At 38.2% G+C, this 16,488-nt stretch overlaps 1 protein-coding gene and 1 long non-coding RNA gene across 2 annotated transcripts; both read left to right on the top strand.

Moving 5' to 3' along the window:
* The first annotated feature begins 10,114 nt into the window (after positions 1–10,114).
* Positions 10,115–10,877, top strand: LOC126752775 (uncharacterized). Its single transcript, XR_007666039.1, has 3 exons — positions 10,115–10,249; positions 10,311–10,584; positions 10,655–10,877. It is a non-coding gene; the product is annotated as an uncharacterized LOC126752775 (long non-coding RNA).
* Positions 10,878–12,990: 2,113 nt separating this feature from the next.
* Positions 12,991–13,483, top strand: LOC126752773 (uncharacterized). Its single transcript, XM_050463752.1, has 2 exons — positions 12,991–13,172; positions 13,251–13,483. The coding sequence occupies exons 1-2, from the start codon at positions 13,083–13,085 to the stop codon at positions 13,404–13,406; spliced, it is 246 nt and encodes an 81-aa protein (XP_050319709.1). The 5' UTR covers positions 12,991–13,082; the 3' UTR covers positions 13,407–13,483.
* The last annotated feature ends 3,005 nt before the right edge of the window (positions 13,484–16,488 follow it).

The following is a 16,488-nucleotide window of genomic DNA, read 5'->3' as shown; positions in this document are numbered from 1 at the left end:
GGCTCAAGCCAGACAGAAATTTGAAGCAAAAAAATTAATAATTTTAAAAGTAAAGGTTGCTTACGTTGTTCCAGTTCCAACCGCAGCTTCTGGCGGTGACGTCACTTATCCTGCGCTTACCGTTCCCAATACAGTAAGGGTAACCGGAATAGATCCGTATTTTTAAGCGGCCAGAGACTGGAATATTTTCTGCCGCTACAACAACAACAGCTAATTCTTCGAGATTCATCTAAAATAAATCGGACAATGAAGTAGTTTTAGTAATAGATATTGACGGCTTCAGGATAATTTGTACTTGATTTTCGGAGAAAAATCATTTTTATAAAAAATAGAAATTGACAAACCTTCGACCATCCTTTCTTCGTGTTTTAAAAAAGCAGTATACTTCTTTTTCTTTATTGGCGTAAACACCGCTTGTGCGGTTATAGCGGAGTTGACTTTTAAGTGGGGGCGTTTTTTACGTGGCGGGTCCCAAACCCTGTGCATAATCCTGGAAAGGGATGTTTTGCCTCTTCACATTTAGCTTGCCTTCAACCGTATGTTATTTTGGCTACCCTAAGGATACTTGGTGTAAGATTGGAAGTCGTGAGCTGCTTTAGCCATATGTAAAAAAACCATTTCTCGACAATACCAAGTGGATGACGCTCAGAAAACTTTCTTCACTTGCGTGAACTTCTACACATGACTCCATCCCCCACTTGTGGTATTAATTTCATTGAAATCTACCGAGCGGTTCTTGAGTTACAGTGGTCTCCACATCAAAAACGTAGTTTTGAGGAAAACCTGATTGAAGTATTATACGTATACAAAGGTTTCAGAGCGCCGTAGAACCATTTGATCACTATCAAATAACTCGCAAAGTATTTGTCGGATTTACTTAGAATTTTCAGAGAAGATTTCTAAGATATTATAACTGAAGAAACTCTTAAGAAAGATTGTTCTATAGAGAAAATTTGTAAACCTAAACTCTACCGAAAAGTCATAAGGCAGAATGTACAAATTTTTCTGAAAGTACTTTAACTTATAGGATTGACAAAATAAGATTCAATATTTTAATTAATTTTATTAGATTTGATAAGATTCTAGAATATCTTTTGTTCTTACGTTTCATAGAGTTATATTATCGATAATTTCTTATAACTCAAACTCTTAGAGTTCACAAAATATTTGCAATTATATTCAACATAATCGCTTACTGAGAATAACATTCGCAACATCATCACCCGTCTTGAGACCTAACATTCATTATTGGATAATGTTCGACCGAGTACACAACATCCAGCACGCAGTGAAGGAAATGAAGCGAAAATGTAGCTAGTAAAAGTTACACGAAGACCGTGGACAGTCGATTCGACGCCGTTCGTAGCAACGCGGACTGACGTATGGAACGAACAAAATACAGCTTGTGCAAGAACTGAAACCGCTCGACCTGCCCAAGCAACATAGCTTCGCTTTGTGGGTTTTCAAAATGTTCAAAGAGATCCAATGTTTTCGAGACAAATTTCGTCCAGTGATGTTGTCTATTTCTGCCTCAATGGGCATGTAAACAAGCAATATTGCTGCATTTGGGACAAAGAGTAATCTTAAAAGATTCAAGAGCTGCCATTTCATCCAGAAAAAACATCGGTTTGGTGTGGTTGAGGGACGGTGGATTCATCAGCCAATATTTGTTCCAAAGTGATGGCGGTGAGAACGTAACCGTCAATGGCAACCGTTATTACGCCATGAGAACCGACTATTTAATGCCTGAAATTAAAGCTCGTGATCTCGGCGACATTTGGTTTCAACAAGACGGCACCACTTCCCATACATCGCATCAAACAATGGATTTATTGAGAGTACATTTCGATGAGTAGATAATTTCCGTTTTGAGCCGGTAGATTGGTCACCAAGATCGTATGCTATCACACCGTTAGACTTTTTCCTTTAAGGATATTTAAACTGTAGAGTCCGTGCGAACAATCCCGATTCAGCCTTGGAGCAAAACCTTACGCCTGTCATTCGTCAGTTATCAGACGAAATGCATGAATGAGTCATCGAAAATTAAACTCAACGCATGGATCCTCTGAGACGTAGCCACGGCAAACGTGAGAACGTTTCTTAAAAAAATAAATGCCAAAGAATGTTCTTTCGAACGCTAATAAACATTCTCCATTAAATTTGAAGTTTCTGTGTTTTTTTCTTAAAAAAGTAGGGAACCTCGAAATTGATCATTCTTTAGCTGCCACACTAACTAACCGATCAATATCAAGTTCCTGGAATGAGTGTTTTAAATCTGTGAAGTGCATTATAGCTTCAGTGCAACCGAAGTTAGCGTCTTATCTTGGTTTTTCTGTAATTTTTGGAACAACTCTTGTTTCACCCTGTGTTTTCAAAGCGTGTAAGTTTCATTTATCCGGCATTTACGCATACTGGCAATGGGGTTGAAGGCATTCATTCGTTTCGTATGCAAATTTATTATGCTGAAGATTAAAAGTTTCTCAAACAAAGTTTACGTTTAAATTTTTCATTAGAAAAAATTTTCATGCTTGCCGAAATGGTGCCGCCCACAAACGGACATATGTGCAGATGCTTTGTAAAACCCAAGAAATTAGCTGAGGGAGTGAAAACGAGCAGCAAGCTTACCAAAAGCGAGTGTGTACAATATGTTTACGAATACAAACGCAACATTGAAACATTGTGTGAATGTGTGTGTGTGTATATACAACTATGTGTGGGTGCAAGCATATCATATTCATATCATGTGTGCCACTACAAGCGCTTGCGTGTGTGTGTATGTTTATCTTTTCCAGCTTAGCGGTTTCCTTTTACATTTCTTAAGACGCTCTTCGATATGTGTGTGTGTGTGGCGTTGTTTTTGTGGCAGTTGCAAATTGTCTTTAGGGCTTTAACCCAAAATTGGTTGGAGCGCTTTGGTCCTTGTAAATTTTGTGTCTTCATTTGAATTTCTTCGAGAACTTTTACCAAACTTATTTGCAAACTAAATAAGATTCTGACGCAAAGCAACTGAAAGCTGGCAGCACACGCACACATACACAGCTATCACATGTTGCTGTCGCTTTATTAACGTTTCTCTAGCGTGAAGGCACTTTGCGATAATCGTTCGCTTGTGGCGTTTAGTATTTTAGACGAATATGCCTTAGTTGTCGTTGTTGCTGTGCGATTTCAAGTTGTGGTCATTGTTGTGGAAAAATTCCAACCCAACAGCGGTATCCAGTTTAATGCTGCGTTTATATACCATATATCTGCTATGAATCCAATAAGGACGCTGCACATTTCGTGCTATGTAAATGTTTCCTCATTCAATTTCCGCTTAAGTTGACTTGTTTATCCCCGTGTTCGGGTTGTTGTTGGACGTGTTGCTTCCACAAGCGTGTGAATGCTCACAACTTCGAGCCGAAACTGCATGCAAGCGCACACCTCCGAAATCCATCCATATAAATATATATATATATATATATAAATATAGCTTGTCGATTTGGTGTTTGCAATCGCAAGTGCAATTGCATGCACTCGAGCAATGCCGTGCTGCCCAGCAGTGCGTGCGTGGGCGAGTGTCGAATCAATTGCATTCTTTGCGCAACAATTCGGAAATTTTCAATATATTTTGCACAAAATTTAAATATAAATTCCTTACTCGCAAATGCTTCTTTTAAGGCTCGTTGCTTGCTGCTCGTTTTTTTGTGCTGCATTTTGGCAGATATTAAAATTCCCAATGCTATTACAGTCGTTGAGTTTTATATTGCAATAAAGGCAATAAAGAATGCAAGAAATTGTGAAGAGCGCAGCTTGTGCTGAAACGGAATTATTGACGAGTTTTGGACGAGTTGGCTTTGAGTGGTCAGCAGCTGGTATTTTAGATGATCCAGAATTTAAATATTGCACAAACAGTTAGAAATGTTTGTATTTGCAGCAGTTGTGCGCTGAATCTGAGTTATTGCTCAAAATTTGGAGATATACATTATTTCTAGGTTAGTAGTACTGTCTTTAACAATTGCCAAGCGGCAATCAAAATTTTTCGGTTTTTCCAACGGTTGATTTTGTTGAGGAAAGAACTTGCTTTAAAGTTTGTTTGTGGCAGTTGCGGACAAAATCGAAAAGTTGCGGAAGGTCTCTTGGTAATCAAGCTATAGCACAAAAAAACGTTCATAAGTGTTACAAAGAGTTCAAAGTGGGACGTGAACGCGTTAAAGATGAACCACGCTCTGAACAATCATCGCCCTATACCGAAAAAGGTCACTTTCAAAAAATCAATAATATTGGAGCCTGGCATCCGTCTCGTGTGTCCTTCACCGTTCCACGTGCCGGTCAAGAGGGCTGCCATCACCGTCCCCCATTATGCTAATACACCAATTATTTCGTCATGCTCAAGGGTTGTTGCATTGGCTCCAAGTAGCATGTGCTCACATTCCGCAAGTTCTTATTAAAGCACACCAAACGCTCTGCTTTGGCACAAATCAAATACAAGTTCATCGACACATCGTCAAAGCTGGATCATGGTAGTTTCCAAACCAGCCGACAAATGACATTCATGGGTCCATTAAAAAAGGATCTCATCAAGGAGGAGGTTGCCGCCGCTGGTGTTGCCACCACATCGGCTACCGGATAAATGTAAATTTATGTTTGTAATTGTATTAACATTTGGTGCTTGAAAACTTCGCTGATAGCTAAACCATTTTGAAGAATCTTTTGTGTCTCAAACGAGTAAAGTCTTGATTGATCCGAAAATCGTTCCAATGCACCATGTTAAACAGACTCCACGACTTTTTTGGCAAAAACTCGACTCTTATCGTTCCGCAACCACCGCATTCGCCTGATTTGGCAACAAGCGACTTCTGGCTATTCAGCAAAAAGTAAAAATTTTTTACAAGATTTAAGATGTTAATTGAAATCCTGAAGGCTGTACCGGTAGCTAGGTCCTTTTTTACCTGGTCTTTCAACGGAGTGGAGGTCTTTTTCTTCCTCTGCTTCCACGGCGGGTACTGCGTCGAATATTCTCAGAGCTGGAGGGTTTTCATCTATCCGGACAACATGATCTAGCCAGAGTAGCGAAAAGTTCTCTGAGCGCCATTCAATTGGGAAACGCCAGAAACGATTTTTTTACCTATGGCTCTAGCAGCTCAGGAGTTCCGGTTTTAGACCAAGTTTCCTCTGTGTAGCTAAAAAAACACCCCCAACGAAAAGAACACAACAGCCTTTGATGAAAGTCTTCTCTCGACCAACAAAGACTAAACTCTCCAAGTCACTCACCATAACCGTCCTGCTCCGAGCAGAGGCATAGACGATGGCAACATCTGATGAGTCGGCGTTACGAGTTTTCGAGAGAAAGGTTGACTACTTAGTGGGAGAAGTAAAATTATTTGAACTCAGATTAAGTTGCAAAGCTTGTTTACATAGGAATAATTTTTAAGGCAAAAATTGAAACTTCAGGGGTTATTTCTGACATCGCTAAACTCGGGGTACATGGAGAGACCAGGAAGAAAAGGATCTTACTGGAGAATTTACATCCAAAAGGGTGAACTCTCTGATGGACAGAAGCGTCCAACTTAGTATGTAGCTCAAAAGATGTAATCTACTTCGACTACCAAGAGAAAAAACCAAGAGTCTCAGCACTCAATACAAAATGATGAAACTTTTTCGAGGCCCAATTGCAGAAAAAATGGCACTTTTTGCGTAAGAAATGAAAAGCTTGTTTTTTTAAATTATTTTTTTTTTTTTTGTGACATAATTGAATATGATTGGATATAATTTCGAATAAATTCTTCCTTTGTGAAGGCAGAAAACGGCTATAGTTAGATCCAACGCCTTAAATCCAACACAAATAGTATGACATCAGTGCGTTTTTTTAAGATGACTTTATTTGGTCTTCTTTCCAGCAGGTGGATGCGGTAACCTTGAAGTGCGGCTACCGATTTGTCAGTGACTAGTTAAAAGCCTTACAAGTAGGGAACTACTAGCCTTACTAAGAACAAGGAGCTCAATAGATCTCTTACGTATTAGTCAGTAGTATAGTAAATATAACCTCATGTGTGGACCAGCTGTTTAGTAGAAAAACGAAACTGTGATCTGTGCCTATAAATTTAAATAAATTCCAGACAATACTTGCTGTTGGAAAATCGGAACAAATGAATGCAAAAGAACAGCCGCTAAATGTCATATAATACTAAGTAGTGTAGTCGTAAAATACTACAAATGAAATTATTTAAGTTTAGATTTACCTACCTTACCACAACACAGCAGCAACGAAAAGCCACACACACACCCGTATAATGTATGGTAAAGTAGGTATAAAGCAGAAGGCTAAGGATACTGCCAGCAACGAAATACCCAGTCGACCAAATAAAAGCTGGAGTGTTCAGATGATGCATGATCCAAGCGCTACTAGAAGAAAGCCTTCATAATTATTGATAATTTTTGGTATAACATGTAAGCTATTTAAATACTGTTGTGTGAATGATCTTTGATGAAATTAGACAGTGTTCTTAAGCTGGAAGTATCAGTATGGCTTATATTCTTGAATAAGATCATTGAGCGGTAGCGATTCTCATTGACAGTAACGTGCCGGTCTTGATCAACACGGAAGAAGTACGGCCCAATGACGCTGGCCCATAAATCGCACCAAACCGTGATTTTTTCGGAATGGAATAATAACTCATGGAGCACATGTGGATTGCTGCCTCATCAATAACGCATATTTTGCTTATTGACGAAGCCATTCAGTCAGAAATGAAATGATGAGATAACATGATTTTTCGATGAAAATCCACTAGACGCTCAATTGTTGATCTGTCAGGACGATTATGACAACTATAAAATGGACGTAGTGCTCTTAAAGTTGAGGCCACTGACTTCGAATTTCGATAGTAAGTTTCAATAATTTCAACTCGTTGCTGGATCGTTCTTTCCTTACTAAAGAGGAATGTCAAAAGAGCGGGAAAAATGTGGCGTCGTTTTCTGCCTCTATCTATCTAAAAGGTTTGTTCCTAGCTAACAAACGAGCGGCTGGGCAATTGTTTCCGAGCACTTGGAGAGTCCGGACAAACATTTTCGTGCGACGTTTTTCTGTGTGTGGTGTAAGCCGAAATTTTAGCGTTCATTAGAGCAGAAGTACGTGATTAAATTCTGTCTCAAACTCGGTAAGTCTGCAACAGAGACGTTCGATATGATCAAGGAGACTTACCCAAATGTTGCTTTAGCAAGAAGTGGCGTGTTTTGGTGGTCGCTGAAGAAGACCGTGCTAGGAGACCTGCGACTTCGACAAACACCGACAATGTGACTCGTGTGCGCAAAGTTTTGAACTCAGACCGTCGTATTTTTTTAATTGCCTAGATGTTAAATTTATCAAAATCTGTCGTTCATGACCTTGTGATGGACGCAGCCGCCCTACAGCCCAGATGTGAACTCCTCCCGGACTTTTTGTTGTTTCCTTGCCTGAAAAGGCCGATGTAAGGCAAGCATTTTGAGACGCCAGAGGGGATCCAAGCAGCATGCACCTCGGCTCTCAAGGCTATTCCGGAGAATGCCTTACGCAACGCTTTCAATGCTTGAAAATTTATAGAGTTGTAACGATTGGTTCAACAAAATTTTTTAAATCGAATCTTTATTGAAAACCTCTTTATTGAAATCAAATACAAGTTTGCTTGTGGTTCAGCTTCAAGAAGGAAACATTTTTGTATAAAATGTGTAGGTCTACTTAACCATTTTCTAACCCTAAGGCTTTAAGGAATACTTATGAAATAAGGATCACATTCATTTATTCGATAAGCTTCTGAGAAATCCTCAATCTAACTTAATATTCTTTACTTCGTTCACTGGGTAGTTAAGTGAACGTGTGATTTCGGCTGCAGAAGTAACATTTTACAAAACTTTTTAAATTAAACAAGCTAACCAAACCACCAAAGTGAAAGCGTCTGTTACTACAAATTAATGTAGCGGTTTGAACCTTAAGTAACAACACCATGGACACCTACGCACCGGCAGTAAGAGTAATAAAATTCCAGTTGTCTAAGTCTTAAGTACAGTTACGGTTATGTATACATATGTATATAGACATATGTTGTAAATATGCTTGGCTGACTAAGAATACGGATGCGTGAAAGGAATGCAGCTTTAGGTGTCAGGTTGTTCCATTTTGAGGCGTAAAAGTGCTTAATTGCTTTGGGCAATCTGGTTTTTTGGCAGGCAAATTAAATACATTTACAAGCCACATAGTACATATTTACGTAGAAAAATCTTGAGATACTTATATGTATATATATTTATATATAGTTACAACATATTTAAAAACTATCTTGCCGTTTGTTTTAAGTAGATAACTTTCTGTGTTGTAAACACCGGACTGACAAAGTATTGCTACTTTACTGATGAGGTTAGTCTAGATTAGTCTGGTAGGGTAATGAGGAGCGCATAGATCAGTTTTGGTCCTTTATAATACCAGTGGATTTTTATTACGAAGTCCAAGATGAGTAGTCATCTTTTAGAATGCCTGCGCTTGACGCCAATTTTAGTAGACTCTGTGGCCTCACTATCGTCACCTTATTCTTAAAGTGTAGTCTTGTCAACGCGGGACAAATGCACAAGAGATGCTCCATTGTTTTTCTGGTGATCAATCTGCTTTCTACAGTCCCTTCTATCGAACGCCAGTAGGAACTTTGTATATTTCCGATCTACCGTTTTACACATGATTTTTTCACTTTTGCACCAATGTAGCTTTTTCTACTATGTTTTGTTTTTACTTGCCATGCTCCAATCAAGATCGTCCTAATGTTGACCACGTTTTCGTGAGACATCCGTATACCCCTCTTGGCAATCTCCTACACTAGCACATTTCGCTCGATGTCTTTGTGACTTGGTAGGCGGCAGAAGTGAAATCGCTGGATTTTGGCGACACTCTTCATTGCTATCCTGCTTTCCAAGTCACTTCTGGCCGGTATGAGAAAGGAGGTTAAAGCCTCGACTGCTGCTTGACTGTCCACGTAGATGTTAAATTTGGGCTTGTCTACTGATACATTAGAGCCTAGCGGCCCCGCGGCTTTCCTAGTAGCAAAGGTGTTTTCTTAAAAATACACTGCAGGCTGCTTTATGCATAAGTCTGGACAATATATCTTTCTTTTTCGAGCGATTCTTATACATTTTTAATGTGTTCGCGCGCAGCTAACATCTCTTTATGCCAACCATCTTTTTCTATGTGGTTCTTAGCGCTTCCGTTATGCTCAGTTCGAGTCTCTGAACCCTTTCCATTGGTTTTCGGTAGGTTAATTTCTGGAAACCTGTCCGCTATATTATATAATATTAGCAAAGCGGGATAATTGTCGTAATAATTGTCGTATAATCCCGGTGTAATTGCTTGGAGAGCGAGGGTTTTGACGAGCAACTATCTATACTCATATAAGGCATTGTTAGCCATTCTTTGTCTTTCAACCATATTGTGCTTTCACAGTTAGTAGTCCAAGCCTGCGCCAAGGTATTTGGTGCAGTTCTTGAGAGTGGTGTTCCATTTTTTGAAGGGAGCCATATTTGAAGGATTTTGTATTTCGTAGTGAAAACAAGTAGATCCGTTTGTTTGGATTCAACTACAGACCTTCCAGCGATATTTAATTCTGGATTGTATTGAGTGTAGAGAACTCGTTTAATGAACATCGATATCTTTTTTGTCGTCGATATGAGAAGTTTTACGAAGCTGAACATAATTAAGTAAAAACTAGTTCCTGAAAATTTATTCGACCTAATCATTAATAAATTGATTATTTAGTTTTCTATTGGAAAAAGTCTGGTTTTGTAAGGGGTTTACCTATTTTTAAACCATCAAAGAACCGGTGCCTTGTTAGATATGAAATTCATCTATGTTTATAATTGAGGATATAACTACGAGTCCGATTTTTGACTTAACCGGCCGCTCTGCTATTACATTTAAATTGTTTTTTCTTACTGTCGGAACTAGAAGAAAGCTCTTAACGAACATACTCATTATACGTAAGTATATTCTATAAATGGCAACTTTCCATATATCACAAAAACGTCAAGAAAGCAAATACTTCCTTTGATTACTTCAAATTTTTTTTGAATTTCAGATAATGTCAGATAACATTTTATTTTGAAAGAGTAAAATTTGTTTTGTTACAGAAACGCATAACTTTTAGAACAGAAAAATATCTTATACAAATACACTCACTAAAATCCAAGCATGACTCTGGAGCAGCAGAGTTCACCGGAAGTAAAGCAAAAGCCAGAGTTAACGCTTCTCCAAAAGGTTTGTCAATTTCAAGAAAAAGAGAATTATTGTATTTCTGTATATATTTTCATATTTTCAGGTTACTTTCTTCTTCATTGGCATTTCGTCAGCTTTCACTGTTTACGCTTTGATACGCTTCTCAAACGGTTTACTTTTTGAGTCGAAGCCACACGCCACCCAACATGGCTCCGCGCACCTAAGCGAAGACTTGTTGCGATTGTAACATTTTTTACCAACTCTGAGTTTATTTTACACACAAATTTCTCTTAGTAATGCTGGATTTAGAAAGAAGCTCAGTACGCAGTAACAGGCGTGATGTAATCTTCCAATTTCTAGTTCGAGCTAATAATTGTGTGAGTCCATTCTAGCTAAGCAATCGAATCGGAGAGTTAAAAATTTTAATATATATTTTACTTTTTATAGATTTTTGGTTTCGCATTAACGGGCTTAATCGCAGTGAGCCTTATTGTAATTGCCTTGTGGCTTATACGATTTATGGATACTTTGTTCGGAGTGTACAAAAGAAAGAATAATGAAGCTTCAGGATAGATTTTTCCATGGATAATAATCAAATTGATATGACATAATTTTGCGTGTATTTAGTTCATTGAAAAAATACAAATCTACATACATATATAGAGTTAATTGGCCATTCCTTAAAATTTGTGTTAAAAAGCCCCGTTATTCGCGATTAAATCGATTGAATTGTGATTGATGATGTACATATATGCTATATTAATGGGCATGAACACGACCTAGATCTAAGCAATAGTCTATACTCAAGTTTCAACTAAAGCTACGTGGGAGGTCTGATAGGTATTTAGCAAACGTTGCCCTGTCATGTTGGAAGTCCACATACGCAAAAGCGGTTCCAGCGGCGACTGTGTGCTGAATAAAACGGCGCTTGTTATATGTAAGTCGGCAATAAAGAAGACCAAAGGAGTTTCATGGAGATTCTTTTGCAAAAGCAGGGTGTCACGAATCCTCAAGGCTTAAGCATGTTCTCGCAAAACATCCTATTTTTATGGGATATATATACAATGAGGATGGAGATTTTACTTTGAGTAGGGGGAGAATTAATCCAGTAAAGAAGTGACGCTTAGAGGGATTCAGGAGGGCGATACAGCTTTATTACATCTTCTGGAGAGCGCAATCAAATCATATAAGTTCATTATATGTGTACAATTTCAGTGAACAATAAAGGTGTCATGCAGGTGGTTGGCCCCTACGTAAATATATTGACGCAAGCTTTGTTAGATAAGGCTATATTCACCAGGCTTGGAGACATGTAGATTTTCCGTTCATCCCGAATGCCGGAAAGAGCTCTCATATAAATGCCAATGGTTTTAGGTCTTGAAGCTGTAAAGCTTATGGACCTGCACATCAGTGACAGTATACTGAGAGACAATATATGTAGTAGAAGCCTACGTCAAAGGCAGGACACTGCTTTGCACGCTGTTGTGTTATGGCTATAAGGAGCCCTCAAGCATAAGACATTTCTCGACAGTCAGCCCTCTAGAGAGGTTTCAGGTCGAATCGAAGACAAACACCTCATGTATTGTCTTCTTTGCGACAGAACTGAGGTGACGAAGTGAATAGGTCAACGAAGGCATCCGGCTAAATAGAGTTATACCTGCCTCACTCGGAATCTTAGTGGTAAATGACATATGGAAACAACTCAAGGAACGAGGCTCTTGGGTGCAAGTATATGCAGATGATGTTGCTCTCATGATTGAAAGAAACTCATAGATATCGTTAGGGGTTAACCCAAGGATATCATAATGTGGTAGCTAGATCGGCAGAAAGAAGTGGATTAGCTGTTAATCCAAATAAAACTGAACTGGTTAGTTGAATGGCACTGGTTGCCTTATAATGTTATGAAGTTGTTATTGGGAACCGATGGAGTTTCCCACCAAAAGTTGTGCTCTGGCTTTATGAAACCATGGGTATGCCAATACTGTTGAATGATGTATTTGTCGCGTCGAGAGCATTCGGGTAAAGCCATACTTGCTAAACAGCTAGATCATCTTCAAAAAGCGGTTATCTTTAGGATAAGTGGTGTTGTAAGTCCTACACCACCGGTAGGACTTAAAGCCATTCTACATTTAGGAACCGTGGACATAGCCTGCAGGTGTATTGCTGCGGATCTTGTTGTCAGTTTTCGAGAAACCGGAATCATTAAGATTCCCAGACAGAGGCATCCCGTTATCCTCTCACACTTCAACTGCTACCCTGACAATTTGGACCACTGCTTATTCTTTTGTGTTCATTAGTGGACGCATGTTTTGTGGACGGTCACGACGAATTAACTCCATAACACGGTTCTCACGATTGCGCTTGTTGTTTGGAGTAAGTTAATATGGCACCCATAGTGTTGCTAGTTTTTTCAAAGTAAGAGATAAATATATCACAGGGGGGTCGATTGTTATGCTGTTTAGAGTTAGCATGTCTTCTATTTCCCGCATCATATGTCTTCGAGATTTAATCACGGTATTCTTCGTGACAACCGTACTTGACAAGATTAATCTGACATCCGGTCAACATTGAAAAAGAAAAGTATGCGGCGAATTAATTTCGGCAATGTGATGTCGTTGGAAAATTGTTCTCCAATTAGATTTAGAACTCAGCGGAACGGTATCGATGTTTGATAATAAGGTTAAACGATTCAAACATGATATCATATTCAGTACTCACCTTTAGCATAGGAAATATATTCTCTACTTTCTTCTATTTTGACCAAAGAACACCTTAAATTCAAAGTCAAACTTTTTTGAGAAAAGCATCAATAATAAACAAAAAATAGAAATTTTCAGAATACGAAAACCAAAAAGAACGAAGAAAAAAGATCACAATGAAGGCAGAGCCACGAAATAAGGATATCGATATAGAAGGGAGTGTCGCTGAGCCAATCGAAAACTTAAGACTCAAATTAATTTACAAAGTAGCTAAAACAACCATAAACTTATTAATAAAAAAAACCAAAGAATAACTTATTGAATTTTATATCAACTCATTACAGATTGTGTTCTTCGCCTTGGGAATACTGGCCACTCTTACAATATTGATATTGATCCGGTTATCAGACAATTTGGTACTGGAGAAGAAGCGACAAGCCTTAAGACACTTCGAGGAACTTGCTAGTCATGTCATTGAGCACCAAAACCATTCTGTGTGAAGTGGAAATAAGTACATACGTAGTACTCGTATGTATATTCATGCCAGACTGAAGCAGAGTTTAGTCCGATCGTTAAGGCAGCATTCGATTAGGATTTTTATATTTACATATTTGATATTTAAAATTAAAATATAATTATATAATCTATATGAAAGCTTTGGATAAGATTGAGCTACCTATCGTTTGTAGAGATAGAGAAAAAGGAAAGAGAGAGTTGTGACCACCGTTAAAAACAATATTAAACTAGAAAAAACGTTAACTTCGGCTGCATCGAAACTAATATACCCTTCACAGGTGCATTTTTTTAGTAACTATTTGTTCAGTTTGTATGAAAGCTATATGTGGAGATTATATTATTACCTTAAGCAGTAATCCATGTCAAATTTCGTGAAGATACCATGTCAAATGCGAAAGGCACTTGATTCCGATCGTTCAGTTTGTATGGCAGCTATAAGTTGTGGTCCGATATCGGCAGTTCCTACAAATGAACAGTTTCTTGAAGAGAAAATGACGTTTGCAAAATTTCAAAACTGTTATCTTGAAAACTGAGGGACTAGTTCGTATATATACGGACAGACAGACGGGCATGGCTAAATCAACTCAGCTCAACATACTGATCATTTATATATACAAGTATATATACTTTATAGGGTCTCCGACGCTTAATTCTGGGTGTTATAAACTTCGTGGCAAACTTAATATACCCTGTTTAGGTTATAATAAATAACTGATACTGCAAAGAATATTATTAATACTTTATAACAATCGGTTCATACGTATACTAACTATTTGTAAAATATATATTATGATCTCTGGTAGATTTCTTTAATATTCTACAATAAGAAATGTATGTATTTACATATTATATCTCACAATTTATCAAGAATCATGCGCATATAGTGCAAAGTAATACTTTTCGAAAGCTTAATATCTAAGCTTGCTCTGAGAATATGTATAATTTTTCAACTGTGCGTTTGACAAATCAGACGGAATTGAAGTCAAGACAACTTAAATATTTTTCTTAGCGAAAAATCGGATTTGTTGTCTACAACTATCTGTGTATTTGTAACATTGGAAAAAAAATGGATATTGAGCGAAATTTGCTGGAAACACCAGTGACTGGAAAACAAAGGCTGAGTACACTACAAAAGGTATTAGCTGCTTCGCACTGCCTTACATATAGTACATACCAATATATGTATATATGTGTATAATATACATATGTAATATTTTAATAATTACCTTCACAATTTCTTCTAGTTCACCCTTTGTCTGTTTACCGCACTTTTGATCTTCACTATTATCATTTTGCTTGGCCAATCACATCAATTAGATTCCGAAAAGAAGCCCTTCTCTTTCAGAGCTTAAATGTTGAAGCAATATAATTTAAGCGCGACAGTTTATTTATGTAAAGGAGTGAGTCTGTACCAAATACATGTGTTTTTTATTTATTTATTTTGACTCGTGTTTTTGGTTACTTTTGTTTTTAATTTCCAGCTTTTTGGTTTTATTATGACCGGAATTGGCGTATTCTTTCTGCTCACATTCAGTATTTCGACTGTTCTATCCATGGAGTTCATAATCGATTGGATCGACATATGTCTCAGAAGTATTATTGAATTTTTAGATTTGGATGAACAATTGCTTAAAACAGTTATTATAACAGAGAAACATCAATATGTAAGAGAACCTGAATCCACATAACTTTAATATAATATAAAGATTTCTCCCTGTCGCATATTTATGCTAAGATCTCAGCTTTAATGCGATTATATATGTATGTATATATGTTGAAACAAAACTTGGTGATCCTATTGAATGATAAAAATTACAAATTGTAGTAACTGTCGTAAAGCTAACGGGTATCCTAAAAAATGTAAGGAGATGTTACTCTCAAAATGTAAAGCACGCGGAAATATTTCCCGAGATTCAGAATGAAGATTCATAACCGAAATTGGTTCGGAGAGGTAGCGAATTTATTCTGACTTTCGGAAATTGTTTCCAATTGCCTTGTTAAACATTTCCATCCAATTCAAAACACAATACTTTATTCTTTATAGGAAATGTTCTTTTGCGGAAACTTGGATCTCTTTTTGCTTTTCCATAGATCTGTATCGACTGAGGAAGCTAAGCTAAGTGTTTTTCCACTTTCAGGACACTTAGCATCCTTTGTTAATGCATGTCAATGTCAAAGGCGCTGTATAAAACAAAGGTCGTGTTGTTGTTGTAACGGTTATCTAGTCCCCGTTCGGATGATAAGGATTCGATAAGAAGCCATCGAGGTCATCCAATGGTAGACCCAGGAAGCGTGTTGTTTCGAGACCAAAAGAAGATGGTTGCCAGATGTGTAGGGTTAGTAGGGCATGCAAAGAGGTGGTTAGTGTCATGCAAGGAGTCCGCACCGTGGATATAAATTTGATAGGTCAGGGTTGATTCTGAATAAGTGGGAGTTTAGCTTGCAACAGTTTCCAGAACGAAGGCGTCGAAGCGCCGCTCTCGATTCTCGCGGCAACTCGAGCTCGTCGTCTGCATGGGTGGTGGTTTGACTCCAAGTATGCCATTTACTGAGAGGGACTTCGTGAAGTTGTTAATGGCTCCACTGTGAGTGGCGGTCAGTGCATGTCTGAAGTTTGTTGCGTTCGAAGTCTGGTCGGCGTATTGTTTTATGCCGTCGAGGTTGTTGAGGAAGGACCTCTAAATGCAGAAATGGCTTGGAACGGAGTTCATTATGCTCCTTAACTGGGATTATACGGGCCTCATTGTGCAGGTGTTCGATTAGAGACCTCAAGAGGTATTCCGTTGTCGTCCAGAGTGCAGTGCTCTGACACATATTTAGCATCAACGTCTGCGTTTCATTGCATCCAGGTGACCATATTTGTGCGGCGTATAATAGTTAAGGACCGGCCGGCTGATTGCCTTGTATGTTGCCAACAACGTTTTTTTCTCATTTGTGGACTTAAAGGGAGAGATAGTTGTTTACCTGTGATCAGATGACATCTTTTCCATTGCCCCCCGTCATTATCTTGAAATCATCAGCGTACGAGCTGATAACAATTCCTTCTTGTGTTTGAGGGATTTTCGA

The sequence above is a fragment of the Bactrocera neohumeralis genome, chromosome 3, assembly GCF_024586455.1.
Source record: "Bactrocera neohumeralis isolate Rockhampton chromosome 3, APGP_CSIRO_Bneo_wtdbg2-racon-allhic-juicebox.fasta_v2, whole genome shotgun sequence".
NCBI classification, from domain to species: domain Eukaryota; kingdom Metazoa; phylum Arthropoda; class Insecta; order Diptera; family Tephritidae; genus Bactrocera; species Bactrocera neohumeralis.
This window is presented reverse-complemented; position numbering and strand designations above follow the sequence as displayed.